Source organism: Gouania willdenowi, chromosome 17 (assembly GCF_900634775.1).
Source record: "Gouania willdenowi chromosome 17, fGouWil2.1, whole genome shotgun sequence".
Lineage (NCBI taxonomy): Eukaryota > Metazoa > Chordata > Actinopteri > Blenniiformes > Gobiesocidae > Gouania > Gouania willdenowi.
The window spans coordinates 12,683,548-12,698,441 of NC_041060.1; the positions used below are offsets into that span (position 1 = coordinate 12,683,548).

At 35.1% G+C, this 14,894-nt stretch overlaps 1 protein-coding gene across 1 annotated transcript; it reads left to right on the forward strand.

The window, feature by feature from the left end:
* The first annotated feature begins 468 nt into the window (after positions 1-468).
* LOC114479834 (annexin A13-like) lies at positions 469-13,108 on the forward strand. The gene is made up of 11 exons (XM_028473737.1): positions 469-632; positions 2,678-2,753; positions 4,237-4,331; positions 4,406-4,576; positions 5,814-5,847; positions 7,742-7,821; positions 8,261-8,329; positions 9,729-9,830; positions 10,546-10,621; positions 10,714-10,826; positions 11,914-13,108. Exons 1-11 carry the CDS (start codon positions 618-620, stop codon positions 12,031-12,033), a joined length of 951 nt encoding a protein of 316 aa, XP_028329538.1. The 5' UTR covers positions 469-617; the 3' UTR covers positions 12,034-13,108.
* Positions 13,109-14,894: the final 1,786 nt, after the last annotated feature.

The following is a 14,894-nucleotide window of genomic DNA, read 5'->3' on the forward strand; positions in this document are numbered from 1 at the left end:
ATTTGTTAATTTTCCACTCTCTTTCTCTCTCTCTCTCTCTTTCTCTCTCTCTCAAGTTAAGTACCCCCTGTAGTGCCATCGCGTATCCCAAGGGGTACACATACCCCCATTTTAGAAACACTGGGTTTGAACGCTAAAATGAATCCAACTGCATTAAACTTTGTTATGGTGCAATGAAGTGCATGCAACTTCATAATGAAGCTTATACTAATTACCTCCCGCACATTATAAAGTACATGATGAATGCATTACAGTAAAAGTAAAATAATAATGATAATAAAAATGCATATATATATCATTATGACTTACTTTTTTGTTTGTTTGTTTGTTTGTATTGGCGGAAATGGGCTTCCATACTGAATAAAGTTTTTTTTTTTTTTTGAATAATTAAAAAAACCTGTGTTACTGGTAGGGCCTTCCCACTCACTGCTCAGCTATGCTGCTCTGTGGTGAATGAATGGGCGGTGGTGACGTCACCTCTGCAGACTGCAGGACCAGCCCATCCTGTTGAGGACCAGTCATCATCAGCCTGAGCAACACAGACAACCTCACACTGTCACACACATCCACGATATACTATTACAGCAACAGCAACAGCAACAGCAACAGCAACGACCATGGGCAACGTGCAGGTGAGCGATCCGGGTTTACGACAACCATAGTTTAGGTGGAGCCGGTCTGTCCCCAAACTGGTGTTTTGTTTCTTCAGTAAGTGGTTTTAAAAGTGTTTTTTTTGGGACATTTTTCTCCACTTTAAAGGAGATGACAGCAACAGTAAAACTTGGTGATGTTGTGACGCAGTTAAAGGGGCTCCTCACTCAGCACTGGGAGCACTGGGAGCACTGGGAGGGGTCAGAAACAGTCTATGTGAATGGCAGTGTGTGCTGTTGATAGGGGAAAAAAATGGTGTTGGTGCTTCATGACTCAGCTCTGCACAGGCTGCACGAGGCCTACATTTAACATTGAACACTGCTAATGCAGTGGTGTCCCACACACACACACACACACACACACGCACACACACACACACACACACACACACACACACACACACACACACACACACACACACACACACACCTAATCTAAGATATTTACATTTCCCAGCTGTGTATGCTACAACATCTGTGGTAAAACAAGAATTAAAGTGTTGCGTCTGCTTTCAAATTTAAATTAAAAGCACAATTGTTAACATTTATTCAGGATTATGATCAAACTTTTTCTTTATTTAACCCCCACCAATGATTATTAAAGTATTTTTCTGATCTATATTAAACCTCTCTCCTTCCACGTGCCTGTAACTATGTATATATATCTATATTCTTTATAGGGATGTAGCGATTCACTCAACTCCCGATACGATTCGATTCACGATACTGGGTTCACGATACGATTCTCTCACGATTTATTTTACAAAATGGGACTGTAGACAAATTTTTTTTTTTGGGAAAAAAAACTAGAAAATGCTGTACCTTTTTCCTTTTATTTTTCATTGTCAAAAGAATTCCTTGATAAACTATTCAAAACAATGCAATTAAACTAAAAATAAATCTTGAATGAAAATATAATAAAGGAATAATACAAATGAAAATGAAGCCTATTAATTTAAATTCTGGTTCTATAATAAACAATGCAAAACTGCATAATAGTTCTTTTTTTTTTTTTAAAAGTGCAACTGAAAATATATTTTGTGCCTTAACAATTGGACTTTAAAAAACCGTGATTGCACTGATTTACGTCATATTTGTTTGGACCAGCAGAGGGCGCTGGTAACACAGTGGTCGGTTGGCATGCAGATATCTAGCAGTGAAGAAGAGAAGCTGTGCTAGCAGACAAAGCTAATAGAAAAATGTGACTTTTACAGATATTCAAGTAATATTACAGATATTCTTTCGGTGCTAAAGGGGTAATGAATCATTTATTAACATATTTAAGAGTAGAAGGCAGCCAGAAAGAAAGTATTAGCAGACTCTGCCCGCCGCCAACACTTGTGGTTAAAAAAAAGTACTGTGATTCAATTTTCAGAAAATCGATATCAACCGTGATACCTATGAATCGATTTTTAACTGCCTTACGATTAATCGTTACATCCCTAATTCTTTATACCAGGGGTTCTCAACTGGTCTTACACTGAGGCCCACGTTTTGCCACCGTCAATAAATCGCGACCCACTTTTTTTTTTTTTAGAATGCAACCAACTAAATTTAGTTTTTCAAAAATAGCTGTTTAAAACACACATATAATCCTCTTTAAAACATAAATCTTTATATTTTCCTGTGCAACATGCATGTCAAAATAAAAGACAAGTCCGAAATGAGAGACATCAAGTATCTATTTTTGACCAGTTGTCCGTGACCCATCCAATACAGGTCCGCGACCCACTTTTGGGTCCTGACCCACCAGTTGAGAATCGCTGCTTTATACTTCGTAGATCATTTTTTTCTATTTATATGATTTATTTATAGCCTCTATTATTGCATTGTTTTTTTCATCTCCTTCATTGCACTAATTTTCTGGTGTGTTGACTTCTGTTGTCTTTTTTTTTTTTTGCACTTTATCTGAGCTGTAATGACAGTAAATTTCCACAGTGTCGGATCAATAAAGTGATCTTCTCTACTGTACTTGATGGTATTGCTCGGTACTAATTTTCTATTTCCTGCCCCTGTTTGTTTTGCAGCCCACCATCATCCCATGTGAGGACTTTGATGTCACCGCAGACGTTAAAACCATACGGAAAGCATGCAAAGGTTTAGGTAAGCGAGTAAAAGAGTAAATCTTGCTATTTATCTTTCTTACATTACACCGATCAATTGTAATATTAGCTCTTGTTGGCGCCAGTGAAGCTACTAATACAGATAATGGTGAGGTGGCGCTGCTGTAGACTGGATTTGTTTGTCTGATGTGTCTCACAAATGCTTGGAGAAGATAAAGATCTGAAGGCGGCACCACCACAATGTTGATCATGCTGTTGCAACAATGAGTATGAAGGTGGCGGCCACACCACAGAACATTGCAGAACATTGTTCCACTATTAGTCAGCATCAGCCATGCAGCTCCATCCTCTGCTCACTGGGATGCACACATCTGTTTTAAACACCAGTATTGATTTCTGTTGGAGTCTGAGCTACAATGGCTTGTGTGTATATTCCACTTTAGGCATTAATGAGTCTCTGTTCCATATACCGTAATGCTGTTCCATGGCTCCAACACTCGGTCACTGGGAGGGTTGGAAAGGGGCGGAAAAATCCAGTAAATTTCCACAGGGACTTAAGCTGGGGATTTTTTTCATCAAATATTTAAAAAATATCAACTTTTAATGGCAATTATTCATGAGAATTAGCAGAAATTGGGAGTAACTGGTGATTCTCAACTGGTGGGTCAGGACCAAAAAGTGGGTCGTGGACCTGTCCTGGGTGGGTCGCAGACAGCTGGTCAAAAATTAAAATAAATACTTCATCTCTCTCATGTTGGACTTGTCTTTTATTTTGAGGGAAACTTTTATTTTGGAAGGCACGCTGTGAAATGCATGTTGCACAAGAAAATACATAAGATTTATGTTTTTAAAAACAAATTATATATGTATGTTTTCAACAGCTATTTTTGAAAAACGAAATTTGGTTGAACTCTAAAAAAGGAAAGTGGGTCACGATTTAATGACTGGTAAAATTACTGATGGAAATGGGAATGTTGTGGTTTTTATTTGTAATGTTTTGTGCTGATACTAAAATTTCTTGTTTAGATATGATAGTTATTTTAAATGAGTTCCAGAAGGTTCATTTTGTCTTCTCTTTTTTTTTGAAATAATATGTTAAGGTTTCATTTATTCTTTTCTTTGTTTAGGAAATTCACTTTGAAATTTACTAGGAGATCAAAGTCAATTTCAAAGTACATTTTCTGAAAAAAAATCTCTGAATAAAATGAAACCTTAACATAAGATTTAAAATTACTCCCAATTTTTGGTTCATTCCCAAAAAATTAATACCAATAATTTTTTTATTTTTATTTAATATTCCCAAAATCTTCGACCTTAAATTCCAGTGGAATTTTACCAGACATTTCCCCGCCCCTTTGCAACCATATGTTGTACAGCAATTCTTCTGATTAAAAGTTAAATCCTAAGGTCAGGTTGAATTCCTAAACCTCTGGAGTTTCACAGTTGATTTATCATATTAAATATTTCAATGATTGTAAGAGTCTTTAGTTAATATGTAACACTGAACCTGTTTCATCCTCCAGGAACAGACGAGGAGCCCATAATCCATATTCTGGCTAATCGTTCATCAAGTCAGCGTATGGAGATCAAACAGGCCTACTTTGAAAAATATGACGACGTGAGCATCTTTCCACTCTTATTAATCCTTCATATTAGCTTTGTGTAAACCGTGTGACCTCTGGGCTCATTTAGGAGCTGGAAGAAGTCCTGAAGAAGGAGCTATCGGGCAGTTTTGAGAACGCCATCATGGCCATGTTGGACCCGCCTCCCATTTTCTTTGCCAAGGAGCTGAAGAAGGCCATGAAGGGCGCGGGCACGGATGAAGCCGTGCTGGTTGAGATCTTGTGCACGGCTGGGAATGAGGTGAACTAGTCACATTATGTTGGGTAGGATTAAACATTAAACAGTATTTGTGGATGATTAGCAGTTTTCATTGTAGAAGAGTTTGACTAGACTAAGTTAACACTGTGTTCCAAATGGCACACTCTGTACTATACACTACCAAATCAATGAGTATAGACTCTCTATAATATACAATAAGTAGGATTAGGACAAATGTGTCAAACTCAAGGCCCAGTGGTCAAATCCGGCCATTTAGAGCATCCAATTCGGCCCGCAGTAGATAGTAAAAATGACAGAAAACATGAATTATTGTGTAAACTGCCAAATAATCCAATTGTAGAATTGTAGATATCTGAAATTCACCAACTCCACAATATTTTTAGAGGCTTACATTTTACTTTTGGTTATGTCTCATGATGGCAGTCATTTTTAATTGCAAATCGTGGGAAGAACTCTCAATTTTTCCACAAATCATGCAATTTCTCACAAACAATTCACAAAATTCCTCTAAATTACACACAAATGTAAGTGAATTGAACTGATATTGAAAACTAGGGCACAATAATGTTAAAGTTGTTCTTTCCCCCCCCCCACCTAAAATCTGTGGCCCACTTGAGATCAAACTGGTCCATTTTTGGCTCCTGAACTGAAATGAGTTTGACACCTCTGGATTAGGATGATGACTGTTCCCACTGAAGTATACTACCAAGTTTCCCAAGATGCATTTCAAACCTACAACGACACTGAGGCTAAATATCACAGTTAATTTGCCATCTTTTAAAGTTGTGAAAGCATTGTAAGTGAGAAAGTGACCAAGTAGAAGACCCGCCATTGTGCTGACAAAACTTCTGGTTTAATTTCAAAATAAGAGCCCTATTTACAAAATTGTTAAAAAAAAAAAAAAAGAAAAAAACTTAATGGAAGACGAGATGGACGCTTTTGTTTTGAAAGAGAGATGTTTCATTTTTACCTTGAAGCCGGTCCCAGAACTTACGTTCCGCTTGCAATGCATCATGGGACGGTTGAGTATGACTCGTGCGCGCCCACCGCGCATACTTAAAAAATGAATATAGTATACATCTGGGTGTTTCTCACATACTCAGTCTTTTCATACTATCTAATGTGAACGCACTACATACTCATTTTGATGTCAAACTAAGTATGAGTAGTACGTTATGACATTTCAAACACAGCCTTAGATAAACTCCATTCTCATTATATGTTCAGGTAACAAAAACCTTTTTAATTGTTTTAACAGGACATCGTCCGCTACAAGGAGGCATACGTCCAGGGTAGGTTTCAATCCCACGAAGCAACTACAACTTGGACACTCATTTCACACTTTTGTTAGTTTGGCAGTTTTTAACACTGACATTGTTGACATAGTGTTAAAGCTGATTTAGTTTTTCTGGCAGCAAAGTTGAGTAATATACTACGACGACGTATTAGGGCCACATTAAAATAAAATAAAAATCTGAGCACTATGACATTGAAGTTGTAATATTTCCAGAATAAAGTCGTAATTTTAGTGAAGTTGTAATACTTTGAGATTAAAGTTGTAATACTTTGAGATTAAAGTTGTAATACTTTGAGATTAAAGTTGTAATACTTTGAGATTAAAGTTGTAATACTTTGAGATTAAAGTCGTAATATTTTGAGATTAAAGTTGTAATACTTTGAAATTAAAGTTGTAATACTTTGAGATTAAAGTCGTAATATTTGTAGATTAAAGTCGTAATATTTGTAGATTAAAGTCATAATATTTGTAGATTAAAGTCGTAATATTTGTAGATTAAAGTCGTAATATTTGTAGATTAAAGTCGTAATATTTTGAGATTAAAGTCGTAATATTTGTAGATTAAAGTCGTAATATTTTGTAGATTAAAGTCGTAATATTTTGAGATTAAAGTTGTAATATTTGTAGATTACAGTCGTAATATTTGTAGATTACAGTCGTAATATTTTGAGATTAAAGTCGTAGTATTTGTAGATTAAAGTCGTAACATTTGGAGAATAGAGTCGTAATTTTATGAGAATAAAGCCATATCTTAAAAACTCGTAATGGTACAGCGCTCAGAATTCCCAGTTGAAGTGAACGCAACTAACACCAATAGACCTGAAGTGGACCACTTCCAGCCAGTTCCTCCTCCACAATAAAAGAAGCTTTTTGCTCCAAAAAAATCTGGTTCTTTGGTCTGAACAAACGCAAACGTTTGCTAAGTGGTTTTAAAGTCCTTAATCTGGTAACAGTGGTGATGATTGGCTCAGTATTTCACCATGTGTGAAGATAATATTATCTCACTAAATGCAGACAAGATCCTGTTTGTATTTCAATGTTATTCTCATAAAACTACGACTTTAATCTTGAAATATTATGACTTTAATGTCATAAAATGACGACATTATTAAGATATGGCTTCATTCTCATGAACTTACAACTTTATTCTCGAAATATTATGACTATAATCTCGTAGTGCCCAGATGTTTTTTAATTATTTAATGTGGCCCTAATATGCTGTCGTAATATACAATTGTAGCATTTAATGTTGTTCACTTAACACTCACTAGGTGGCAGCAAAGTTAAGGTTAAAAATTATGCATTTCTTTTAGATATTTGCATAAACATTAATGTGAATATAAATGTGCCTTTAAAAGTAAGATGTGTTTTAGTCTCAATAATGTTTGATGTGAGACATTCAAATGTGCATGATAAATATTTGTTTTTTTTAAATGTTTTTTTTCATTTGGTATATTTTTTCTGTAATGTATGTTTTTTGGAGTCATTATGAGTATTTTTTGTATCTTTCTGTTGTCTTTTTGTGCATTTTTTGTATGATTATTGTTTTTTTGTTGCCATTGTAGTGTAATTATGGAGTCATTTTGTGTATTTTTGGTGTAGTTTTGTGAATTTCTGTTGTCATTTTGTGTATTTTTTTGTATAAATGTTTAGTTTTGAGTCATTTTTATATTTCTGTTGTTGTATGGTGTATTTTTCTGTAATGTATTTTTGGAGTCATTTTCTGTGTTTTTGGAGCCTTTTTGTATATTTTTGTGCATTTCTGTTGTTGTTTTGTGTACTTTTTGTATAAATATTGTTTAGTTTTTTGATTTATTTTACTGATTTGGCATACTTTTTTTTATTATAAATACCGTGTGTGTGTGTGTGTGTGTGTGTCACCCTTTCAGTACATGAGTGTGATCTGGAAGCGGACATTGAGGGTGATACCAGCGGTGATGTGAAGAACCTACTGGTTTCACTGCTGCAGGTAACAAACAAACAAACGAACAAACAAAGCAGTGTTTCCAAACACCTCTGCATCTTTTCACATATCTGGGACAAAATCTATGGAAAGACAAAGAGTGTGTTGTCGAACTATTCTGATTGTTTTGAAACTTGCCTGCAGTGACATTCGTCCCATTGTTTGGAATAAATCCGCCCTCGTGCCTTCTTCAAGCACCCACTTCCTGTTTCCTCTCCTTTTTTTTTTTCTCCATTTTCCATCCTCACACACAGAGATATTCCAGTAACATTGACCAACAGAGCCGTAACTCCAACAGATTTAAAAGATTTCCCAATAATGTCGAGCAGATGATTGTTATCCCGATAAGGATTTGGGTGATAGTCTTCTATGACCTCACCCTGACTAAGTCTGTTCTCTCATCTATCATCTTAAACCCTTCTTCCCTTTTTATCTCCTCCTCTAGGCCAGCAGAGACGAGGGCTTTGAGGTGGATGAAGGTTTGGCCGAACAAGACGCTACGTCTTTGTTTGAGGTACGTTCCAGGTTCACCATTTTATTACTTTACTCCTTCAAAATAAAGGATCTTTTTTTTTTTCCTTTCAAATCTTGGTGATGTTTGCTGAGTAATGTGATCCGAGATTAGATTTGAAAGCAAACACTGCCCTGGAGGACAATAAGATACGGTAATACAGAACACTGGGGTGTGTGTTTTCATAATTCAGCATAAGTTTAGAACTCGTAAAGCCTGAATCATTAAATAATTTATGGAAAATTCCATTGTTTCAAAACTGAATTCCTTCATTGGTCTTTATGAACAACCGAAAAAATAATAAATCAAATATAAATTTTCATTTTAATTTGTATCATATTTGATCCGGTCTCAATGCTCGAATATTGTTTTATAATAAATAACCAACATCTCAATAAATTGGTTATTCCATACATACATAAAAACATTTTTTTAGTAGGGATGTCCTGATACAACATTTTCACTTTCAATACGATACCGACATTGCAGCCCTGAGTATTCGCCGATAACGATATTGATCCGAACCGATATCATCACAAATCATATAAATACTTTTATTACTTATTTTGTGGTGTGGAATGTTAGAAAAGGCTTGATCATGTGATGTTACTCAAACATGAACAATAGTCAATAATAATTAAAGTTCACTTTAGTTATTTTTTTTACTGTCAGTATATATACAACTGAGGGCGGGGACAAAAACAACAAAAACTTATATCTGAGATTGTAGATGCAGTCCAATAAAATCTGTTATTTGTTTTTTTTTTGGATGATATCGGACCGATATCAATATCGGATCGGGACCACCCCTATTTTGTTTACTTGAAACATGAAAAAGACTTTTTGTGGCTTGATCATATGTAAAATACATGAAATACAATAAAATGACAATTGACTGATTTAGAGTTACATGACCTCATATACCTGCTGTATCAAATCTGATACACCATTGTCTAACAGTGATTATTAAATATTAACTACTGTAAAATCACACTGCGTCAACTCTTCTAATGTTTTTCTTACCTTAATTTTTTCAAAATAGGAAAAGTTCTTCCTCTAAAACCATCTTTCCTCATAAAAGACCATAATGTAGAGTTGTAGAAAGGCCTCTGCTGAGCTAATTACTGCTGGATTAATGGTGGATTATCCTTATACTGCATGTACTGTATATAATCTTATACAGTGGGTTTTTCAGGGAAAAAAAACCCAAACATCACACTGATCATGTAGAGAGTTCCAATACTCATGTATCAAATATAATATGTTTGGCGTTATAGGGTTTAAAATGTCTTATTTCATGCAAATTGATTCACATGGTAGATAAACTGATAAAGCTCAGATTAGCTCGACTGCTTATTGAAGATAAACTCAACTATGTTTCCTAACTATGTTTTCTGGTCAGGCAGGGGAGGGCACGCTTGGCACGGACGAGTCAACCTTCACCTACATCCTCACCCACAGGAACTACCTACAGCTTCAGGCCACGTTCAAGGCCTACGAGGCGGTGAGATCAACCAAGATTTTTACTCAGTTTTTTATTGGTGAACAATGTCAAACAAGAGCCTAAGTTCCCAAAGTGGGGTACGCACATTTTCATAGACGGTACGTGAATAAAAATGAAAAAACATGCACGACAACTTTGTAAAATATAGGGAGCGTCCATGCATTGCCACAAATTACACATTGGCCTTTGTAAGACTACCCTCTAGTGGTGAGCAAATGTATTACATGGTCAGCCACATAGACTTGCATGAATCTCATTGATTGATTTAAACGTGTACATTGTATTTGACATTACATTATTATGTTTTGAAGTGTGCAGGAGTAAGGGGTGCATGGCTTTAGGTTAAATATCTGAAGGGGTGCAGGAATGTGAAAAGTTTGGTCTAAAGTAAATCTATAAAACACAACATAATGAAAGTATTTATAGAGTAAAATGAATCTATTTATTACATGTAGAGAAAGCTAATGAATGAATCCCTTATGTATCACTTGCCTTTTGTTTTTGTTTGTTTACCTTATTTGAAAGTTTAAATTATCCTTAACATTTGGTGAAATGCAATGGCTTCACACTAATATAAACAGTTTTATTTTATTAAATGCTAGCATGTAAAAGCTAAATGTGATCTACTGTTCGATTTTTCTTTTAAAACTTTGTGACTTCAAATTCTACACATTAGTTTGACATTTAATCTTTAATTCCCCTTTATATTTTGCAGCTTTCAGGAAAAGATATTTTGGACACTATTAGCGACGAGGTGACAGGGACACTGAGGGACTGCTACGTTACTCTGGGTAAGAGGACATAATTAGATAGATGAATGTTTTTATTAACATGACTCCAGCTGTTTAATGCTTCCTGTTTTCTTCGTATGTGTGAAATGTAGTGAGGTGTGCAAAGAACCCTCAGCTGTACTTTGCCCGACGCCTTAATGCAGCCATGAAGGGCGCCGGCACGGACGAGGATACGCTCACACGTGTCATCGTCGGCCGCTCTGAGGTGATGACCTGATGGACTGAATCAGAATTATTCAGGCCAACAACCTGTAGGCTACAGTAGATATACAGCGTTTAGATGTATTTTAAGAAATTGATAATAGATAGATTCTTTTTTTTTCCTCCAAAAATGCTAAACCACATAACATATATTAATAAAATTACTTATATTAACTAATCAAGATGTAAAAACAAATTGCATTGAAAATGAACTGTCAAAAAAACATTTGAAAATGAAAATCAAATAATTTTGTTGTATAAATATTTCTAATCCACTTGAATTTCTACAACTTTACATTTATTATACAACTAAATTATTTGTTTATGTTATTTAGGTCTTGGAACCGGAGATATTAGCATTTTTTAATTTATTCAAATGTTTGCTTCAAAAATATTTAATAAAATTAATAAAAAATAAATAAATGTATTTGTATTAACTAATCAAGATATAAATTAACTGTAAAACTACTTTTGAAAGCAAAAACCTAAGTACTAACTTTACGATACAACTAAACTATTCACTTATATATATATATTTTTTATTAAACAGGAGATTACCATTTCTTTTTACTCTTCAAATGTTTGCTTAAAAAATAAAGTTACTTATGTTAACTCATCAAGATAAAAATTAACTGTAAAAGTACTTTTGAAGGCAAACATTTAAGAATTTTGCTGCATTAATATTTCAAATCGACTTGAATTTCTACAACTTAACATTTATGATCCAACTAAATTATTTACTAATTTGTTTCTAATATTATTTAGTTTTTTATTAAACAGTAGAGATTAGATTTTTTTTTCTATTCAAATTTCAAATGAAAATTATATTAACTGATCAAGATAAAAATTAACTGTAAAAATACTTTTGAAAACAAAAATCTAAGAATTTTGCTGTAATCGACTTCAATTTCTACAATTTTACATTAATGATACACTTAAGTCATTTACTATATTTTTTTTATTAAACAGGAGAGATTAGATTTTTTTTTAATGTTTGCTTCAAAAATAATGAACTAAAATAAAAAAAAAAAAAAAGCTTTTTCTGAGAAAATTCAGCGACTATATATGATGAACCTGCTGCTCTCCCACAGATTGATCTGGACACGGTGAAGGAAATGTACCTGGAGAAATACGACGTCACCCTGAAAGATGCCCTGGAATCAGAATGTGGCGGAGATTTCAAGCGTCTTCTGATCCAGATCCTGCACTAAATCACTTTCTACCTTCCTCCCATTGGCCTTAATTAACCTTGAAACAACAGGAAACACTCTCTTTCTCTCTTCTCTTTAACTCGTTCACTGTACGAATCTTTGCTCTTTCCAATCTCCTCTGTCACTGTGCAGCAAGGACCAAAACGTGTCACACAGTTCAGTGTACGATTCATGAGTGTAGACTTATTGTCATTTGTAGTAAAACACAATCGCACTATCATTAAGTAATCCAACAGTAACATCATGTATTTAAACACTACTATGTGCATATATAATCACATACTGAGTATAAGTGCATTTCAAACTTATTATTGTAAGCGTTAACATAACTCTACCTTATTCATGGAGGCGCTACTGGGGATAGGAGATAGTGAGCAGCTAATCAATACTAGCGACAGATCAATCTAAAAAATGTAGCAATCAGCTTGTTGTTGGATTCCATTTTATGTCTGGTTACATCTTTGTCTGGTGCTCTTATTGTGAAAGGCCATATACTGTGGCAACTGACTGTGTGAGGAGGTTAACTTGATTTAGTTGTGTTCTGTCTATTCATCACAGAGGAAGTTTGAACTCATAATCAGAAAGTAGCGGCTCCAGGAACAAGGTTCATAGTCTGCTTGACAATTATATTAACCCAGTATTAAGCTGCTGCTGCTGCTCAGTACCAAACTCATACAGCTTCTCCTCATTAATCAGACTTTGCATTAACTATTACCTCTTAGACGCTCTTTATGAACGCAGAACCATCACATCTATGCTCATGTATCAGTCATTTAAACACGTGTAACAGAAACATTATGTATGCAAATGCCCTAAAGGTGCCGCCAATTTTTGGTATTTTGTAGTCATGCAAGGTGACTTTTAAACTCTCTTTATTCTGGTTTTCAATAACAGCTCACACGCTGCCACCTTTATACAGACTTTTAAACACCTCTCCTTGAAATATTGATTCTAAAGAAGGATTTGCTCTATAGGCCCCGAAATTAGACAATGGCCATATGTTGCAAAGTGTGTGTTTTCATTGAGTTGAAAGTGTGACAAACACCTTGAGTAATAAAGCATAACTCTAACCCACTGACTGATCATTTTTATCATTTCTTGTAGAGCCTCGGTTCCCAAAGTGGGGTACGCAAATTGTCACAGGGGTACGTAAATGAAAAATCAAAACAATTACAACATTGGAAACTAGAATATAAATAGAGCAGTTAATGTTAATGCTAAATTATTGTTATTGCTAGGTTAATGCTAGTGCTATTGTTAGGTTAATGCAAGGTCAATATTAATACGAGTCTAATGCTAAGCTAATTCTATTGCTATGTTAATGATGGATTATTGTTAATGCTATTGTTAGGCTAATTATATTGCTATGTTAATGTTAATGCTATTGCTAATGCTAGGTTAATGCTATTGCTATAGAAAGGCTAATGATAATTATATGTAAAAGCTAATACTAGGTCAATAATAATGCTAGGCTAATGCTATTGCTGTGTTAATGTTGATGGTTAATGCTGTTGCTAGGTTAATGCTAATGCTAGATAATGCTAATGCCAATGCTAAGCTAATGCACTGCGACACTTTAATTTTCTTAAGGAAATGCAAATATTCTGATTATTATTATTTTATATTATTCCTCAACAGGATAGGTGACATTTACTGTAGGGCTACATTGTATATGCCATTACATTATTATGTTTCTACGTGACGGTGTAGGGGGTACATGTCTTCAGGTTAAATGTCTGAAAAGGTACGGGACTGTGAAAAGTTTGGGAACCACTGCTCTACAGGACAGTAGTATAAAAATCTAACCTGACATTTGTGGCAATAAATCAAGCACAATAGAAGGGATGTCCACAACAATTCATAAACAATACTATCGGCACACTGTTATATTCATCACAGTTTAATATTTCATAATAGGAGCCTAAAATCAATGATCAGTGCCTGAAGCAGTGTTTCTCAAATGGTATGTGATGGCACTACAGGGGGTACTTAAGCATTAAAACTATGGGGATTTTAAAATGTGTTTTGGTTTATAATGATGATGAAAATCATCTTTAATGGAACATGAACTGAAAATATAAGGGTCAGTCTTGGTCCCACACCAGGTGGTAAATGACCTGAAATCATAAAGAATCTATTCTTGGGGCACTAAATACTGTTTCGTTCCACTTTTTAAAAAGTTAAGTCATTTAGTCATTTGGACTATGAAAAGCACAAAATGCCGGACCTTCAAACTTACAGGTACTATAAGCTGTCGGAAATTTCGAAATAAATTAGAATTATATTACATTTTAAAACAAATAATCGACTCTGCCTACCCTGCCTACCCTGACTGCACGTCACTGCCTAAAGGTTACCTGTATGACTTGAACTACCAGCTCAATAAAACAATCATGTATACAGTAATTCTAGTGGTTTTCTTATCTCTGCTGTTTGCAGATGATGTCCTATTGGCCCCATCCAACAATGACCTCATGTTCTTGCTTTCTACGGTTTGTAGCAGGTCATGCAGTAGCCGGGATTAGGATTAGTCTGTCTCTGAGGCCTTGGTTTCCAGTCGGAAAAGGGTGAATTTCCAACTCCAGGCTATGTGAGAGTTCTTGCCCCAAGTGGAGGAGTTCAAGTATCTCAGGATCTTGTTCAAGATGGAGCGCAAGAGATTGGCTGGCATATCAGAGCTGTGTTTGCATTACCAAAATTAAAGAAAGAGGGTTGGGGCAAATACAAAACACTGCTTCAGCTCCAGAATCTGTTGTCGCAGTTTAGACGAATGAGATGGATTCAAGCTTTAGGGTTGCTGGTCAGATGCGGACACAGGATTCATTTGGGCAAAGATTTTTGGGGAACAGACCGGTCTGCGA